General features: G+C 41.4%; 1 protein-coding gene across 3 annotated transcripts in view; it reads right to left on the minus strand.

The window, feature by feature from the left end:
* The window catches only part of CEP85L (centrosomal protein 85L), a 138,289-nt gene that overhangs the window by 21,567 nt on the left and 102,074 nt on the right, over window positions 1-14,648 (minus strand). For 2 of the 3 annotated variants that reach the window (XR_014174720.1, XM_081945084.1), the window contains exons 5-6: window positions 995-1,112; window positions 96-272 (exon numbers count right to left, since the gene is read on the minus strand). Coding sequence is in view for 2 of the 3 variants with exons in the window: in XM_081945084.1 (XP_081801210.1) it covers window positions 96-272; window positions 995-1,112 (295 nt within the window). In the remaining variant the exon portion in view is untranslated. The remainder of the gene's footprint in view (window positions 1-95; window positions 273-994; window positions 1,113-14,648) is intronic. The other variant, XM_081945085.1, reaches the window with a different exon arrangement.

Genomic DNA, 14,648 nt, shown 5'->3' on the forward strand with positions numbered 1-14,648 from the left:
TAAATTTGCAGCCTGAAATGCAGCATACACCACTAAACAATGTATGCTTGAATTATAGTGGTCAAATGATTCAATAAAGTTAATATGAGACTCACCTTCTCTTCCATTTTCTTTTTATCTTCATTGGATTTGTTTACTATTTCTTTCAAAAACTCACTGAGTTGCACCTCCTTATTTTGTACTGATGCAAGCTTAACTTGCTCCCTTTCACATTGGGTCAAAGATCTGTCTGTAAATTGAGCTGGCATTGATGGTTTCTCATACTGAGGCTGCTTTAAGAAAAGAACAAGAAAAAAAAATAGAAAAAAGGATTCCTTGAATAAGTTATGATTAACTACTACACAGCTGAAGGAAGGCTCTTCAAAAAGATTCTCTTACTAGAATTTTTGAATAGGATGCCTGCTGGCAAGATAGGGATGGTTGTGAGATGCCAGCAATTGACAGATGAACCTTCTTTCTTCCTGAATTGACCTTTGGGATATGCTGCGGTGGGGAGCAGGGATACTGTTTTCCTTGCAGCCCCTAGCTAACTTTGTGTCTCATTTTTGCCTCAAAAATGGCTCATTTTTCACTCGTTTTTGTCCTCCCCGGGCCCCAGGAGCACTTTGCAGGCCTCCCAAACCCTCTGCATGTCCATTTTTGTGAAAAACAGGATGCGCGGGAGTGGGGTTTTGGGAGGCCAAAAATGCTGTATTCAATGTATAAGACGCATCCAGATTTTCACCCTCTTTTTTGAGGGAAAAAGGTGCATCTTATACTCCAAAAAATACCAGTGTAAGGAAGTAATAACACATATAATGAACTGATTTCAAACAATATTCAAATGAAAAAGTGCTCCTTTACACTATGCATCAAATTCCTTTTATATTTCAAAATGTGGAAAACGGGATGTTTCATTATAATGTTAATATAAACTTGTCCTTAAGGATGTTGAATTATTTAGGATTTTCATTAGACTAATAATAACAAATACAGATCAAGAACCTCATCTTACCTGGAAACTATTCATGTATGATTCTTCACAATTTACAACATGCCCTAATCTTGCTTGTTGAGCTCGTAGTTCATTCTCTCTTATTTTCTGATACAGAAGGTTAATTTGCTGGTTTTGCCTGGAAATTATAAGAAAGGAAAAAGTCAAGTCACTTGAGTCTTATTTGCAACTTCAATTTTCATCCCCTCATACATTTGAGATGGAATTAGCATTTTATTATCTCAAACGTAATTTGTACTGACTGTTTGAATTAATATTGAGGTGATCAACATTTTATTCCTGTTCCTGTGATTTTCATTGAGCATATAAAACTCTGATGTTTATGAAACCTTGATTCATTTCAGTGGATTCACAGCTCTTTCTACACTTAAAAAATAAAAATAAAAGATTCTTCTTCTTTTGTTGATCTGAATGGGGAGAGGTCCCTTATGTAAATGGCATTCTTAATGGGAAATGCAGAATATAAGTTATCTCAGAACAGAAAATGTTTCTCCAACATATATCAATGAATAATATATATGCATTTTCCATCTCCAGAAATCTGCAAGTGGTATGTAAAATTTAACTTTTATATATTTTACTTGTGCTATAACAATATATTTTCATTGCACTTACATATTTGGATTCATGAATACATTCCAATTTCCATGCATTTTCATACCAAGATAACAACCTTTTGATTATTACATACTGTAGCTTGTAATTCACCTGACTTAATCTGTACTCTTGAAAGTGCAATTGAAAGAACTCAGTTCTTGTACCTCTACAGCTTGTATGGTTGGGAATTCCTTTCCCAGTTGCTGCTTCCCCCAGGAAAATCTTGGCTTCTTATTTTCCTTTCTTCATGTTACATAATTTATGTCTCCCACCCCAAGCTAACTATCTTTCTCAAACAGTTTGTCAGAGCGAGGCGAGGCATTCCTCAAAGGTCCGTTTTATTAGAAATGCAATATTGACACATTTGGGAAAACCCGAATCTGAAAGCTTCCAGGTTTCCCCATCCAAAAGAAAGTCCAAGTCCCTGCCCCAGTACCCACATGTCCATCACATGGTCCAATCAATACACCGTCCCAACTGGGGATATTTCCCAGTCCCACCCCTTCAGGTGCAGGGCAAGAGTAGCCTTGACTCTCGGAGAAAGGAATGTTATTATGACTATATATTTCCCCAGCTTCATACAATCCCCCCTCCCAGTTTCCCATGGCACTAAATGTGGCAGGCCTGAAGATCCAATGCCCAAGATGGCTTCCAGGCCTGACAGTTTTTTTTTGGCAGCCAACATCTGTTGGATGCATCTTAATTACAGACATTCAGACAACTACTAGATGGCAAGCAAGATTTTTTTTAAAAAAAACAATTCTTTATTGCCACCAAGTCATCATTAGATTAAAGGGTTGACTTGTTGATTCTTAATTTTTTTTTCTTTAACTTCAATCAGTTGTTGATACAATCTGAAAGGAAAAAAAAATGATAGCGCATGGAGTAGCCAAACTGTTCTGCATAACAACTGGAGGAAGCTTTTCATATACTAAAAAGTCTCCTCCAACCAATATGCCCAGTGTTCCTGGAGCTGGAATTTTAGCAAAGAAAGCAATAGTAACAATAGCAACACCTTAGAATGTTGTGCATTCAAGCTGTTTGGACAGCAGACCAGCACAGAACCAAATCCAGGTTACAGAACATTGTGGTGACAGCAAGATTTAGGGTGGCACAATTTCCTGCTGGCTGTGGGCAAAAGCAGCTGAATGTCTTACTAGGGATGGCTTGTTATACTCAAGTCTAATTTTTTAAAAAAACATGGATCAATATTAATATTTTCTTTAATTTTTAAGCAATTAGCTAGGACAACTTTAATTTTCCTGATTTGAACCTTAAAAAGAGAATATAAAAGATGATGGCTATTCAAAAAGCGTATCAAAACAAACTCTACAGGAATATCTTCAATTCTGTAAGTAATCCTCTAAGTCTCTGGAGTTGTCTGACAATAAAAGTCTCATGACTTGTGCATTTCATTGTTGATAATGTTGTATGATGGCTATAATCCTTTGGTACCTCAACAGCTGTTACTGGTAATCCACTATGTAACTCCATGTTGATAAGGCTTTGCTAAAAGAAAAAAATGCAGCATGCACTTCGCACTATGATTCCAGAAATCTACTCAGCCTTTGACAACTGAAATAATATGACAACAGTGCTGGTCTAGAAATAATACTAGCATCTTTTAGATTGTTAAATTTAACTTGTTAAATGTTCTCAAGTTTCTGCTATGGAGAAATCCAAATTCACATACCAAAATGAAATGGTTTACTCTCAAAATTAATCATGGCTTCTTTTTTTTTAAAAAAATAGTTTGTTTTAGTTAAGCTGTTTAAAATCCTTTTTTAAAAAAATCACTTAATTCCATTATTTCCTTCTAAGGTACTTCTAATTTCCTTGCTGAAAGCCCCTATTTATTTATCACATTTTGCAAAGTTAGTTGCACCTGTCACACAGTAAAATATCAATCATTTTGATATTTGATAAATTGCACTTATCAGAGAGTAAAATATCAATCACAATCATTTGTTCTCAGTGATAAAGTAAGCTGCATCTACGTGTCAGACTCCTGTAAATGTTGATTAATTGTAATTCATTAATTAATTAGACAACCTACCTGTCTTTCTTTAGTGGACAGAAACAGAAGCAATAACTCTGTAACTATCAAATAGAAGCAGATAGTTCCAAACAATTGATATTCTTTCCACTGGATCCAATAAAAAGAAATTAACATGGATAGTTGCAGAGGTGATGATTGCATGCCGTTCCAGGAGGATTTGTCTGGGGAGTGCTAGCCTAGAATCTGAAGATCCTTCCTTACAAAGCATCCAGAATCATATAATCATAAAGTTGGAATTGGGCATTTAAGCTAGTGAATCCACCTCCTGTCTTGGGGCAAGAATTCAAATTAAAGCATCCATGGCAGCTTCTGCATGAACATATTTAGTGAACAAAGAGCCCATTAGTTCCACTGCCAAATTGTTCTGAGTACCAAGAAGCCTTTCTAACAATCAATGAGAATTTTCTTTCTGTATCTATTATTTCATGTCCTGCACTATGGAGCAATGGAGAACATGTCTTGCTCTTCAGTTTGACATATTTCAGCTACTGTATTTAAAGAATTCTATTGTATCCCCAGTCTTTTCTTCTCATGATCAAGCATTCCCTATTCCTTTAAACTCTTTTCTTTTTAGTCCTTTGATTATTCTAACTCCTCTTCTCTGAATGTCCCAGGTTATTTGAATCCTCTTAATATGAGATAACAGTGCGGAACACAATACTGGAGATGAAGTCTGCAATGCGCTGTGATAGTAAATCTATTACTTCCTGTGATTTCCTATCAAAATGATATATGTTACTTTAACTTCTCAAAGAGACACACAGGTATTATGTTAGACATAACCCCACGTACAGGTTTTTTCATGACTTAAATGTGAATTTTATTTATTTGATTTATTTAGAAAAAATTATATGGCTGCCCAACTCACTCTCAGCTTACAAAGATGAAAATCCCAATATGAAAACAATAAAAAGCAATAACCCTCCCCACACCTCCTGGCAACAATTTTCAAATAAGCCATTTGATGAGCTCCATTCCACTGTGGGGTCCCCAGGCCTGTTGGCAAAATCAAGTTTTCAGGGTCTTGAAAAAGACTATCAAGGTGGGGGGCAATCTTATCTCAAGTATGATGCTCTACAGGGAAGGAGACACTAGAGAGAAGGCCCTTCTTCCTGGTCCTATTAGATGGATCTCCTTAGAAGGCGACCCATAGAATTCCCTACCTCCCCACTCTGGTGGGTTGGGTAGAATGATATAAAACCACTGTGCTGTATAGAGTCATCTAAAAAGATCTGTTAGTTCAGTACTGGTAGAGGGTCTGAACTATATAAAATAGCATCTAGCTATTCATGTCTTAAAAGTCCCATTAAGGATGAAATTGGTCATGGGTTACCTCTTGTTAGTCAATATTCCTGTCATATGGAAGCTATATCTAAGTTTATGAATTCCAAAACTGCATTGGCAACCCCGTCATATTATTGATTAATATTCAATCTGCAATGAAATACTATCCATGCATCTTTTCTTCATCCTGGAATGCCCCATCCACAATAACTCACTGTATTCTCCAAGCAACACACCTCATAATAGTGCTATTACCTTCCTAATGACAAGAAGACTGTTTCTTAATTCATGGATTTTATTATTATGTAAGTCTATTTATTTATTGCATTTCTATCCCAGCAATCAGGATACAAACTCTTGACAATTTTGTTAGGGAAAGCGTGCTGTTTATTCCATTAAAGATCTATTTTTGTATGTTACAGATATATATCTCCTAATATATATGCCATACCAGAACATTGTTTTATTATTAAGGTAGCTACTACTGGAAGGAAATTTATTAGACCTGTATAGACAACTGTCAATTTTCAATGCTGATCTCTTACAGAATACTGAGCATATTACTTGACTGAACTTTTATGAGCTCATCACTCTTCTTACATCTTTTCTCTAAATATCTCTTGTGTTTTTGAATAAAGCCGTTTTTTTAAGATTAGTGAACAAATCTTGTAATTTCAATCTATAGCAACCTTAAATAAAAATCAGAGTAACATACTGTTTCCCCATTACACAATTAGGCCGATGTGATGATATGCAAAGTTCTGTTTACAGCAACAGGGATTCCATAAACAGAAGTGAGCTAATATACCTATGGCTACTTGGAATACTTTGTGCAGACAGGATTGTGCTACATGAAGATGAATGGCTATCCGTGCACACACACATAGAAAATATACTGATGGCTGTTCAGCTGATATTGCATTCTATGATTCATTACAGGTTATTCTTCTTTATCACTTCCATTTTTCCCCTTTCGCAGGAAACTGTATCTTATTGGAGATGTATAAATCTTCCCTTGAGAAGCCAGGAAATATCTCATGCTGACAGTTATTTTCTTTGTACAACTCCTCCACTGTTATATTGGAACACAGAGGCCACTTTGTTCTCCCTCCTTTCCTCCTGTTAATTATAAATGCTGATTCAATTTAATTTCTTCCAATGGGTTTAATAAAACCTGAAGTTGGTTATTTCAAAAACCAGTCCCAAGATTCTTCTTTCTTTTCTCCTCTACATATACAGTATTTTAAACATACTGCATATAATTTATTTGGCAGATAAACAGGTGCTAAGAGGCAATAGATTTTTAGTTATACATTTACTCTTCACACGCATAATATTTACTTATAGATGCTGATTGAAATTGTATTGATTCTGTCTTCCTTTCAACAGACGTTACTTAAATATGGACAAACTTGAAATATTGGGGGGCTCCTTGTTATTTTATATACACCTTTCAAATTCAGAATAATGCATTTAATTGTTATATAGTCTGAACTATTTTTTTCTCTATACTCTACATTCAGAAAACTAAACAGTTATTTTAGGTTCAATAATATTTTCAGCTGCTAAATTTGATTCCATACCTGCACTATCTTCTTTAAACGTTCAGTAACCAATTTGTTATTTTGAAGTCAAATGTAACTGTATTCAGATACATCTTATATAATTTTGTTTGCTGTTATTGCTATGATATAACACAGGCAAATAAACACAGCTACATGTTTAAATGATAAAGGTTTGTTGGCAAGATTTCAGAAGTGATTTACCATTGCCTGCTTCCTAGAGCTGAGACAGAATGACTGGATCAATATCACCCAGTTGGCTTTGTGCCTCACAATCTCCTGGTTTCTATCCTGGTGCCTTAATTACTACATCAAACTGTATATCTTATTGCCTTTGCTTTGGTGAAATTGTTGTCATATTTGACCAAACATAAGATAAGAATAGAAAATATATATTTCAATATATCCTGGATATTAATTCTTGTCTTCTCAAATGAAAAAGACAGCATGTGCAATATATATTTCATTGATATAAATCTCTGGTGAAGCCAGATTTAGAGTAATGGAAAAGGTCCAACTATGTGTGAGTGTATATCCACTCATGCAATGGAACTTTCCCTTGCTCTCTTTCAATTTGATGCCAGTTCTCTCGTATGTAACTGAGAAGTCATGGGATCTTCGAGAAGGCGAGAGGATATGTTATGCTATCAGATGTTGTACCATTGTTGCACGCCTTTGCTACCAATGATGCCTAGTTTTATTACTCGGCTCTGAAAAGCATATTCCGAAACTCAAAACAAGATAATAATTTTCAGCCATCCCACAAATGTCTTCAAAATTGTTTTTATTCCGTTAAAAAAGGATTACTTTTAAGTAAGCACGCCTAAGTTTTCAGCAATAAAAGAACAAAGGGTTGAAGCACTGTTTCTACAAGCCTGATAAAGGTTTATAAAATGAATAGCTCTATAACAATAATAGAGAGCATTCCCTCTCCATTATAGCATTAGTACTTGGCATGAGAACTTGGAATTAGAACTGAAGCTGATTAACAGTAACATTCCTTCCAAAAGGGCATAGCTTGGTAGAATCCTAAGAAATTACATTAGCTGCTTGTTAGATGGCTTTTAGAAAGAACAAACGGGACCCTGTAACCCATGTTGGAATGCATCCCCAATATATTTTAGGCAGTAAAAAAAAAGAGCAATCATATAAAAGGGCAAGAACAGCACAACTGTGCAAAATTGAACTTATGTTTCTGAATATTTAAAAGTATATGCAAACAGCATGAAGTTCAACAGAGCATGAGGCAAATGGATTCACACAAACAGTGGATTTGCTAGGAGGAATTCTACGGTAGAATTTAATCATATTAAATTTAAGACCAGTTTTTTGATATGGCTCAATTATGCATCAAGCAATATCAATATGGCTTTGTTCTGTCACTGATCAAGTCAAAGCAAATACAACTCTACAAGGAACATAAACCATGCATTTAATCAACAGACTCACAATGTTAACCATATTTCTATTAATGATGATCAATGCATCATATTTCTATTATGATGATCAGCAGCTACTTCAGAATTTCAAGTATTATTCCATTATGTGGAACGATACTCCTCCAAATCTTAACCTTTGAGTTTATCTTCCTAAAAAAGCATTTTGAACATCACTCTGTTGTTTAAGTGAGAACACAGCAAATGATATTATTTCCAGGGACTTATGTCATATGTCTAGCATTTGGAAATTATTCACACTACCATTCTAGGTAATCCTTGCCAATAAACAGTGCCAGTATTAGCACGAACACTTCAGTAGACATGTGTAGTATGCCATGGCCAATAAAGGTCAAAACAATTGAAAGTACTGTAAAGAAGTAGTTGCATAGTGTAGGTCAGTGGTGGGCAACCTTTTTTTTCAACTGAGCCAAATCTCGCCAAAACCACGATTGAAATTTATTTTGAGAGCCACATTTTTAAAACTGAAAATACATAGGATGGTACACTGTTTTTAGTTTCAATAAACTCTGGCATTTGAAGCACGCAAGTCTTAAAGCTGTCAAGTTGCAAGACCCTCGCACCCCCAACCCTTTAGAAAAAAAAACCCAGGGTCTTCAAACCTGACAGCTTGAAGACTTGTGGACTTCAACTCCCAGAATTCCTCCTCCAGTCATGTTGGCTCAGGAACTCTGGCATTGAAGCATGCAAGTCTTAAAGCTGTCAAGTAGCAAGACCCTTGCACCCCTAACCCTTTAGAGAAAAAAACCCAGGGTCTTCAAACCTGACAGCTTGAAGACTTGTGGACTTCAACTCCCAGAATTCTGAGAATTGAAGTCCACCAAGGGCATCAATCATATTAGCCCAGGGATCTGCAAAATTGGCTCTTAAGACTGGTGGACTTCAACTCCCAGAATTCTGAGAATTGAAGTCCACCAGTCTTAAAACAGCCAACATTGCAGACCTCTGTGTTAGCCCAAAGCCGGCGCTGGGCGGGCCTTGCTCCCCCATTGGTGGAGCCCCAGGAAGCGAGGAGGGAGAAAAAGAGATGGAGGCTAAGGAGCTTCTCCCCCCCCCCGCAAAAATCTTATCAGGGAGCCAGCGTGATCGGCTAATTTGCTACTGCCCGCCCGGCTCCCCGGTTAGATTTTTGCTGGGAGGAGGCGGGGGGAAGCTCCTTAGCCTCCGTTTCTTTTTCTGCCTCCTCGCTTCTCGTCCCCGCCCGACTTCAGGATCCTCCCTAATCATTGTGGGTTGAAAAGAAAAAAGGGAAAGAGGCGCTTGTTTTGAAGTGCCCGAGAGGAGGGAGGGGAGCGGGCGCCCGGTACACAGAAGAGCCGGATTAAAGTGTGTAAAGAGCCGCATGTGGCTCGCGAGCCGCGGCTTGCCGACCACTGGTGTAGGTTATCTTCAAGAGAGCCAGTGCAAGGCACAAATGTAATACTATGCAAAACCATGTAAAAAAATACTGTGTTTCCCCGAAAATAAGACAGGGTCTTATTTTTTTGACCCACGAAATATGGCCTTGGGCTTATTATAGGGGAGGGCTTATTATTTTCTGGGGTAGGCGTGAAGCGAGGCGCGCCTTTTACCTTTCCAGCTCCATAGCACTCCTCGCCATTGTGTCCAGGGAAGCCGCTGGTAAAAAAAAAACCCTTCTAGCAAGTTCTATCAAACTTCTTGAAGTCGCGAGAAGTTTCTTTTTTTTTTAACCAGGGGCTTCCCTGGACACAATGGCGAGGAATGCGACGGACCTGGAAAGGTAAGAGGCGCGCCTCGCAGCCCAACACTGCTCACCTTGCAACAATAGTAAAGGCAGCCTTTAGCGAGGGGTGGTAGGTGGGGGGGGGAGAAGCGAGGCGTGCCTCTTACCTGTTCAGCCCTGCTGCGTTCCTCGCCCATTCGTCCAGTGAAGCCCCTTGTAAAAAAAAACCTCGCAAGTTGAACTCACGAGGTTTTTTTTACAAGGATGAAAGGGCAAGGAACGCAGTGGAGCTGTTAGTCTCCAGTAGCACTAGGACACGCGTCTCACATCTCCCCCCACTGCTATCCCTCACTAAAGGGACGTCAAGGAAGGGAAGCAACCAGCCCCTCCGTTATCATTGGGGCTTGGTGGGAGGTGTTCTTTTTGCGTGAGAGGGAATGGGGTGCGAGGTGTGTTGCTGGCCTGCCACCTCCCACCCCATCCCCAATGTAACAGCTGCCTGGCTTCTTCCTTTCCTCGATGTCCCTTTAGCGAGGGGGGAGAAGTGAAAAGCTCGTCCTAGCGTGGAATGGGACTGTTCTCCTCCTGCTCTTCGCCCACCTATTTCGCCCCCAAGGTTTCTCCCCCAGTCATCCACCTCTTATCACTTCGCCTCCGCTGTGAGGGACCTGGCTGTTCGTCCTTCTCTTCCGTCCCCAGCCCTTCCTCATGGGCCTTTGGGAGAGAGACTCTTCACCCCGGCCTTTTGGGCTCAAGAGACAGTTAGTCACCAGCCAATCAGAGGAAGGGAAGGGAGAAAGAGAGAGGCACGGAGGGAGAAAGTGTTTTGTGTCGAGTTTCCAGTTGCCTCGGGTCCGAGCTAGAAAATCTAATAAATCCTTTGCATTCCCCCCACCCCAAAATGCTGGGGAATAGCTAATAAATCCTTTGCAATCCCCCCAACCCAAAATGCTGGGGAAGATTTCTTTCTCCTGAGAGGGCCTATTTCCTCTTTTATCTTTGCACAGGCTTAAAGGTGTATTATTAAGAGTTCACCATTGTTCTGTGGTAAGATTCCCCAACACGTGTCAACCATAGGTATACTTCACATTTTGAAAACACATTCAGGCTCCCTCAAATTGGTATCCTAATTATTCTAAATTACTCTAGTCATGTAATCTAACTACACTGTAAAACTCAGGCATATATCCTAACTTAGATTTACACCTTCCTGGTAGTGTTTATGTTTTGTTTTGTTATCTTTTCCCTTTTCTGTTTGCTTAATTGCCCATTTGGTCCCTTATTAACAGCACAAAAGGTGTGAGGATTGCTCTGGTATTTGAGATAGAGCATACGTGCTGATTCCTGGAGGAGATAGGGGTGGCATATAAAGGATTTATATCTTATCTCAGGAAGAATGCAAGTGATTGTTAGCATATGTTTTTACAGATGCTTAACAATTAAATTATTACTTTTCATTTATTATTATTCCCTTCAAATGCTATATCTATTGATGGAATAATTTTCTTAGTTTAGCTTTGATGGTTGGGGAAGTTGATGGAAAATCCCAGGGACTGTAATGTCTGGATGGTCAGATTCAGGTCGCGAACTGCATGTGTTCGGGATTGGGCCAGGATGAGAACGTTGTTGAGATAGCAATGGAGTCTCACCAGGAGGGATCACAGGTGAGCCGCCAATGCTTCCAGGACCTTCGTGAACGTGCGGGGGGCAGAGGCTAGACCAAATGGGAGAGCCCTGTATTGAAAGTGGTGCTCCTCGTGGGAGAAGCGAAGGAATCTGCGATGGGCTGGCAGTATTGGGATATGCAGATATGCTTCTATCAAGTCTATTGAGGCCATAAAGCGTCCTGTCGGATCCTCAGGAGGATGGACCTGAGGGAGGACATTTTGAAGCGCTGGTAGACGAGGTAAGAGTTTAGGCGCTTCAGGTCCAGGATCGCCCTCTATCCCCCAGAGCTCTTTGGGACAACAAATAGGTTGGAGTATAGACCCAACCTGTGCTCCTCCGGCAGGACCGGTTTGACGGCTCGAATGTCCAGCAGATGTTGGATGGCTAGACACATTAGTCGACGTCGTTCCAGATCGTTGGACGGAGGGAAGGTCCTGAAGAGCATTGGGGGAAGATAGAGAAACTCCAGACGGAGGTTGATGGTTGACCTGACCCAGGCATCCGATGTTATCTGGTCCCACTGTTCCGTGAAGGATGCAAGGCGGCCGCCTATGGGCTGACCCGGGTTGGAATCATTTCCTTCTGCGGAAGGGGCGGCTGCCCCCTCCGCGAAAGGGCCATTTGGACTGACCCTGATATTTACCCCTATCCTGATAAAAAGGACAGTGACTCTGTCTGTCATATCTGTAGGGGGCATACCGCTGCTGGCAATAGTCATGGTCAGGAGGCCTGAAAGAAGAAGGTCTTCGGTAAGAAGCCGGACGGGACTCTGGCTTCTTGGTATTAGAGGGAAGGACCTTCTTCTTGTCCTTGTTTTCCACAAGGATCGGGTCAAGCGAGGCCCTGAAGAGATTGGGGCCGGTGAAAGGGGCTGCTGCCAAATTCCATTTGCACTTGTTGTCCATTTGCCAATTGCGAAGCTACAAGAGGCGCCTTGATGTTACTGAGGTAGACAATGCTCTTGAAGCAAATTTGATGGAATCTAGAGTGGCGTCTGCAGAAAACTGAGTGGCCAAGATAATTTTGGTGAGTTCTTAATGAAGACGTTCATCTTGGAGTGGAATGCGGTCCTGTAATTGGTGTAGCCACATAACCGTCGTGTGATTAAAGTAAGAAGCTGCAGCAGCTGACTCAATGGCCCAGGCCGAAGCGTTGAAATTCTTACGAAGTGTAAGTTCTGCACACTTGTCCTCGGGCTTTAGTTTGTCGGCCATATCTTGAGGCTACGGTAGATGCACTAGTGAGAAGGGCAATGGGGGCGTCTACTGTTGGTAATTGTAGAGCTTGGGAGAAGACCTGCTCCATATTGTAGAAGTGCCGATCATTACTCCCAGGATTAGGCAAGGAGGAAGGTCGAGACCACTGGTTCTTAACCACCTCTAGGAATAAAGGGGGGGGGGGCTGGGACTTCCTCCTTATCTGTATTGGGATTTATAAACATAGCCAGGTTGGGATCTCTGTGTTGAGACACTGGAGGAGCCCCTGTACCAATCTGGGTAGTCTTTTTAGCCTTATGTATAAGAGGTTTGAAGGCCAGGGGATGAAAGAGGCTTGGAAATGCCGGAGGGTCAGGAGGAACAGAGTCCTCATCTTCCGAGAACCCCAGGTCTGGATGAGCCACCTCCCCTAGAATTGAGCCCTCACTAACCACCGAAGGGGAAGGAGGCCTAGGTGGATCCTGTCCCCGAGAGAGGATGGAGAGCTGGGGCACCTGGAGACAGAATGAGGCCTTGCCACTCCTTGAGAGGAGCATTCCTATTGGGAAAGGCCGAAGGCAAAGCCCTTAGATATAGCGGAGGAAATGAGCTCCTGATGCTGTCAGGCAGAAGGTCAAGATCCTCTAGGTCCTCATCAGAAGGACCCCAGGACGGGGGGCCCTGGGGGGCAAGTTGTGAGGCCGGAAGGTAGTCCCGAGATCCCCCTTCCCCTGGATCTCCTACCCCCTCCCTATACGATCTTGGTGAGACGGGAGGTGAAGGAGAAGCCACCTGCCCGCGAGATCTTGCAGGGGAGATGGAAGGGGAAGAAGGGCTGAAACCCCGGGGGGGTGGGGGAGAGCCAGAATGGTGAGAGCTGGGCCCTATTGGAGATCTAGATCTACAAGGGGATTCAGGCCTAACAACTTGTGCTGGCCTCTCCGCCCCGGCCACCTGTTTTTCTAAGGCCTTCTGTCTCCTTGACTCGTCCCTGGCAGCCACTCTGGAAGGGCGCTGGTCAGCTGCAGGTCTGGAGGCCGCTGCCCTGGTCCTGAGTCTGCTTTGGCCTTCCTCTGCCATTTCTCCCTTGGGACTGCACTGGGTCAGGGGCTGTGGAGGCCATGCCTCACTCACATGGTCTTTGCCTGGAATTAACTGCAGCAAGCCTGCCAGCCTTGATTTATGGCCATGCTGCAGGTAGCTGAGCAGAGAAGGCGCCTATCCACCTCAAGAGTTCAACTTGCGAGGATTTTTTTACAAGAGGCTTCACTGGACAAATGGGCGAGGAACGCAGCGGAGTGTCAGTCTGGTAGCACTAGGACGTGCACCTCGCTTCTCTCCCCCCCACCTGCCATCCCTCGCTAAAGGGGCGGCAGAGAAGGGAATCAGGCAGGCTTCCTTTACCATTGGGGTGGGTGGTTTTGGTTTTTTTTGCACAAGAGGGAACAAGCAGGACGGGGTGATCGCATTGCTGGCCTGCAGCTCTTTTTGCGGCAGGCCCTCTTTTTGCCCTGAAAGCTGTACCGATAGGTGGTACAGTGGTAATGGCGGGGACCAGTTGTGCATGCGCTTAAATAGTTGGGGGCGGGCTTATTTTCAGGGGAGGGCTTATTATGGCGCATGCTCTGAAAAGCCCGATTGGGCTTATTAGCAGGGCGTGTCTTATTTTCGGGGAAACACGGTATTACTCCCTCTAGTGTTAAAATGTAGTGTTTAATAATTGCTAAGTAATGAAAATAATGCAATATAAAAATAAAGCAAAACTAAATCATATGGCAATTAGGCAGAAGGGAATAGGAACCTTCCCGTGCCTTCACACCTTTATTACAGTCATCTAATGTTGGTGCTTTATAAACAATTTCAATTAAACTGTCAACATTTCTTAATGAATTATCTTCAAAGAGTCATGAACCCTTTTTATCTTTCAATCAATCCATGCAAATAGAAGTAATGCTGAGAATGAGAATGTATATTTGTGGTTATCTTGTTCTATCAAGGAAATGCCAATCACAGCCCAAAACCTATATAAGGATATACCTTTGCCATAATGATTTCAGTATGGATGTCACTTTTTTAAACATCCTTAATCATATGCATTTGTTTTTATTATGTAATTTTCTTCATGCAAGTATTAAGAAAAGCAAAGA

The sequence above is a fragment of the Natrix helvetica genome, assembly GCF_964273705.1.
Source record: "Natrix helvetica genome assembly, chromosome: 2".
NCBI lineage: Eukaryota > Metazoa > Chordata > Lepidosauria > Squamata > Natricidae > Natrix > Natrix helvetica.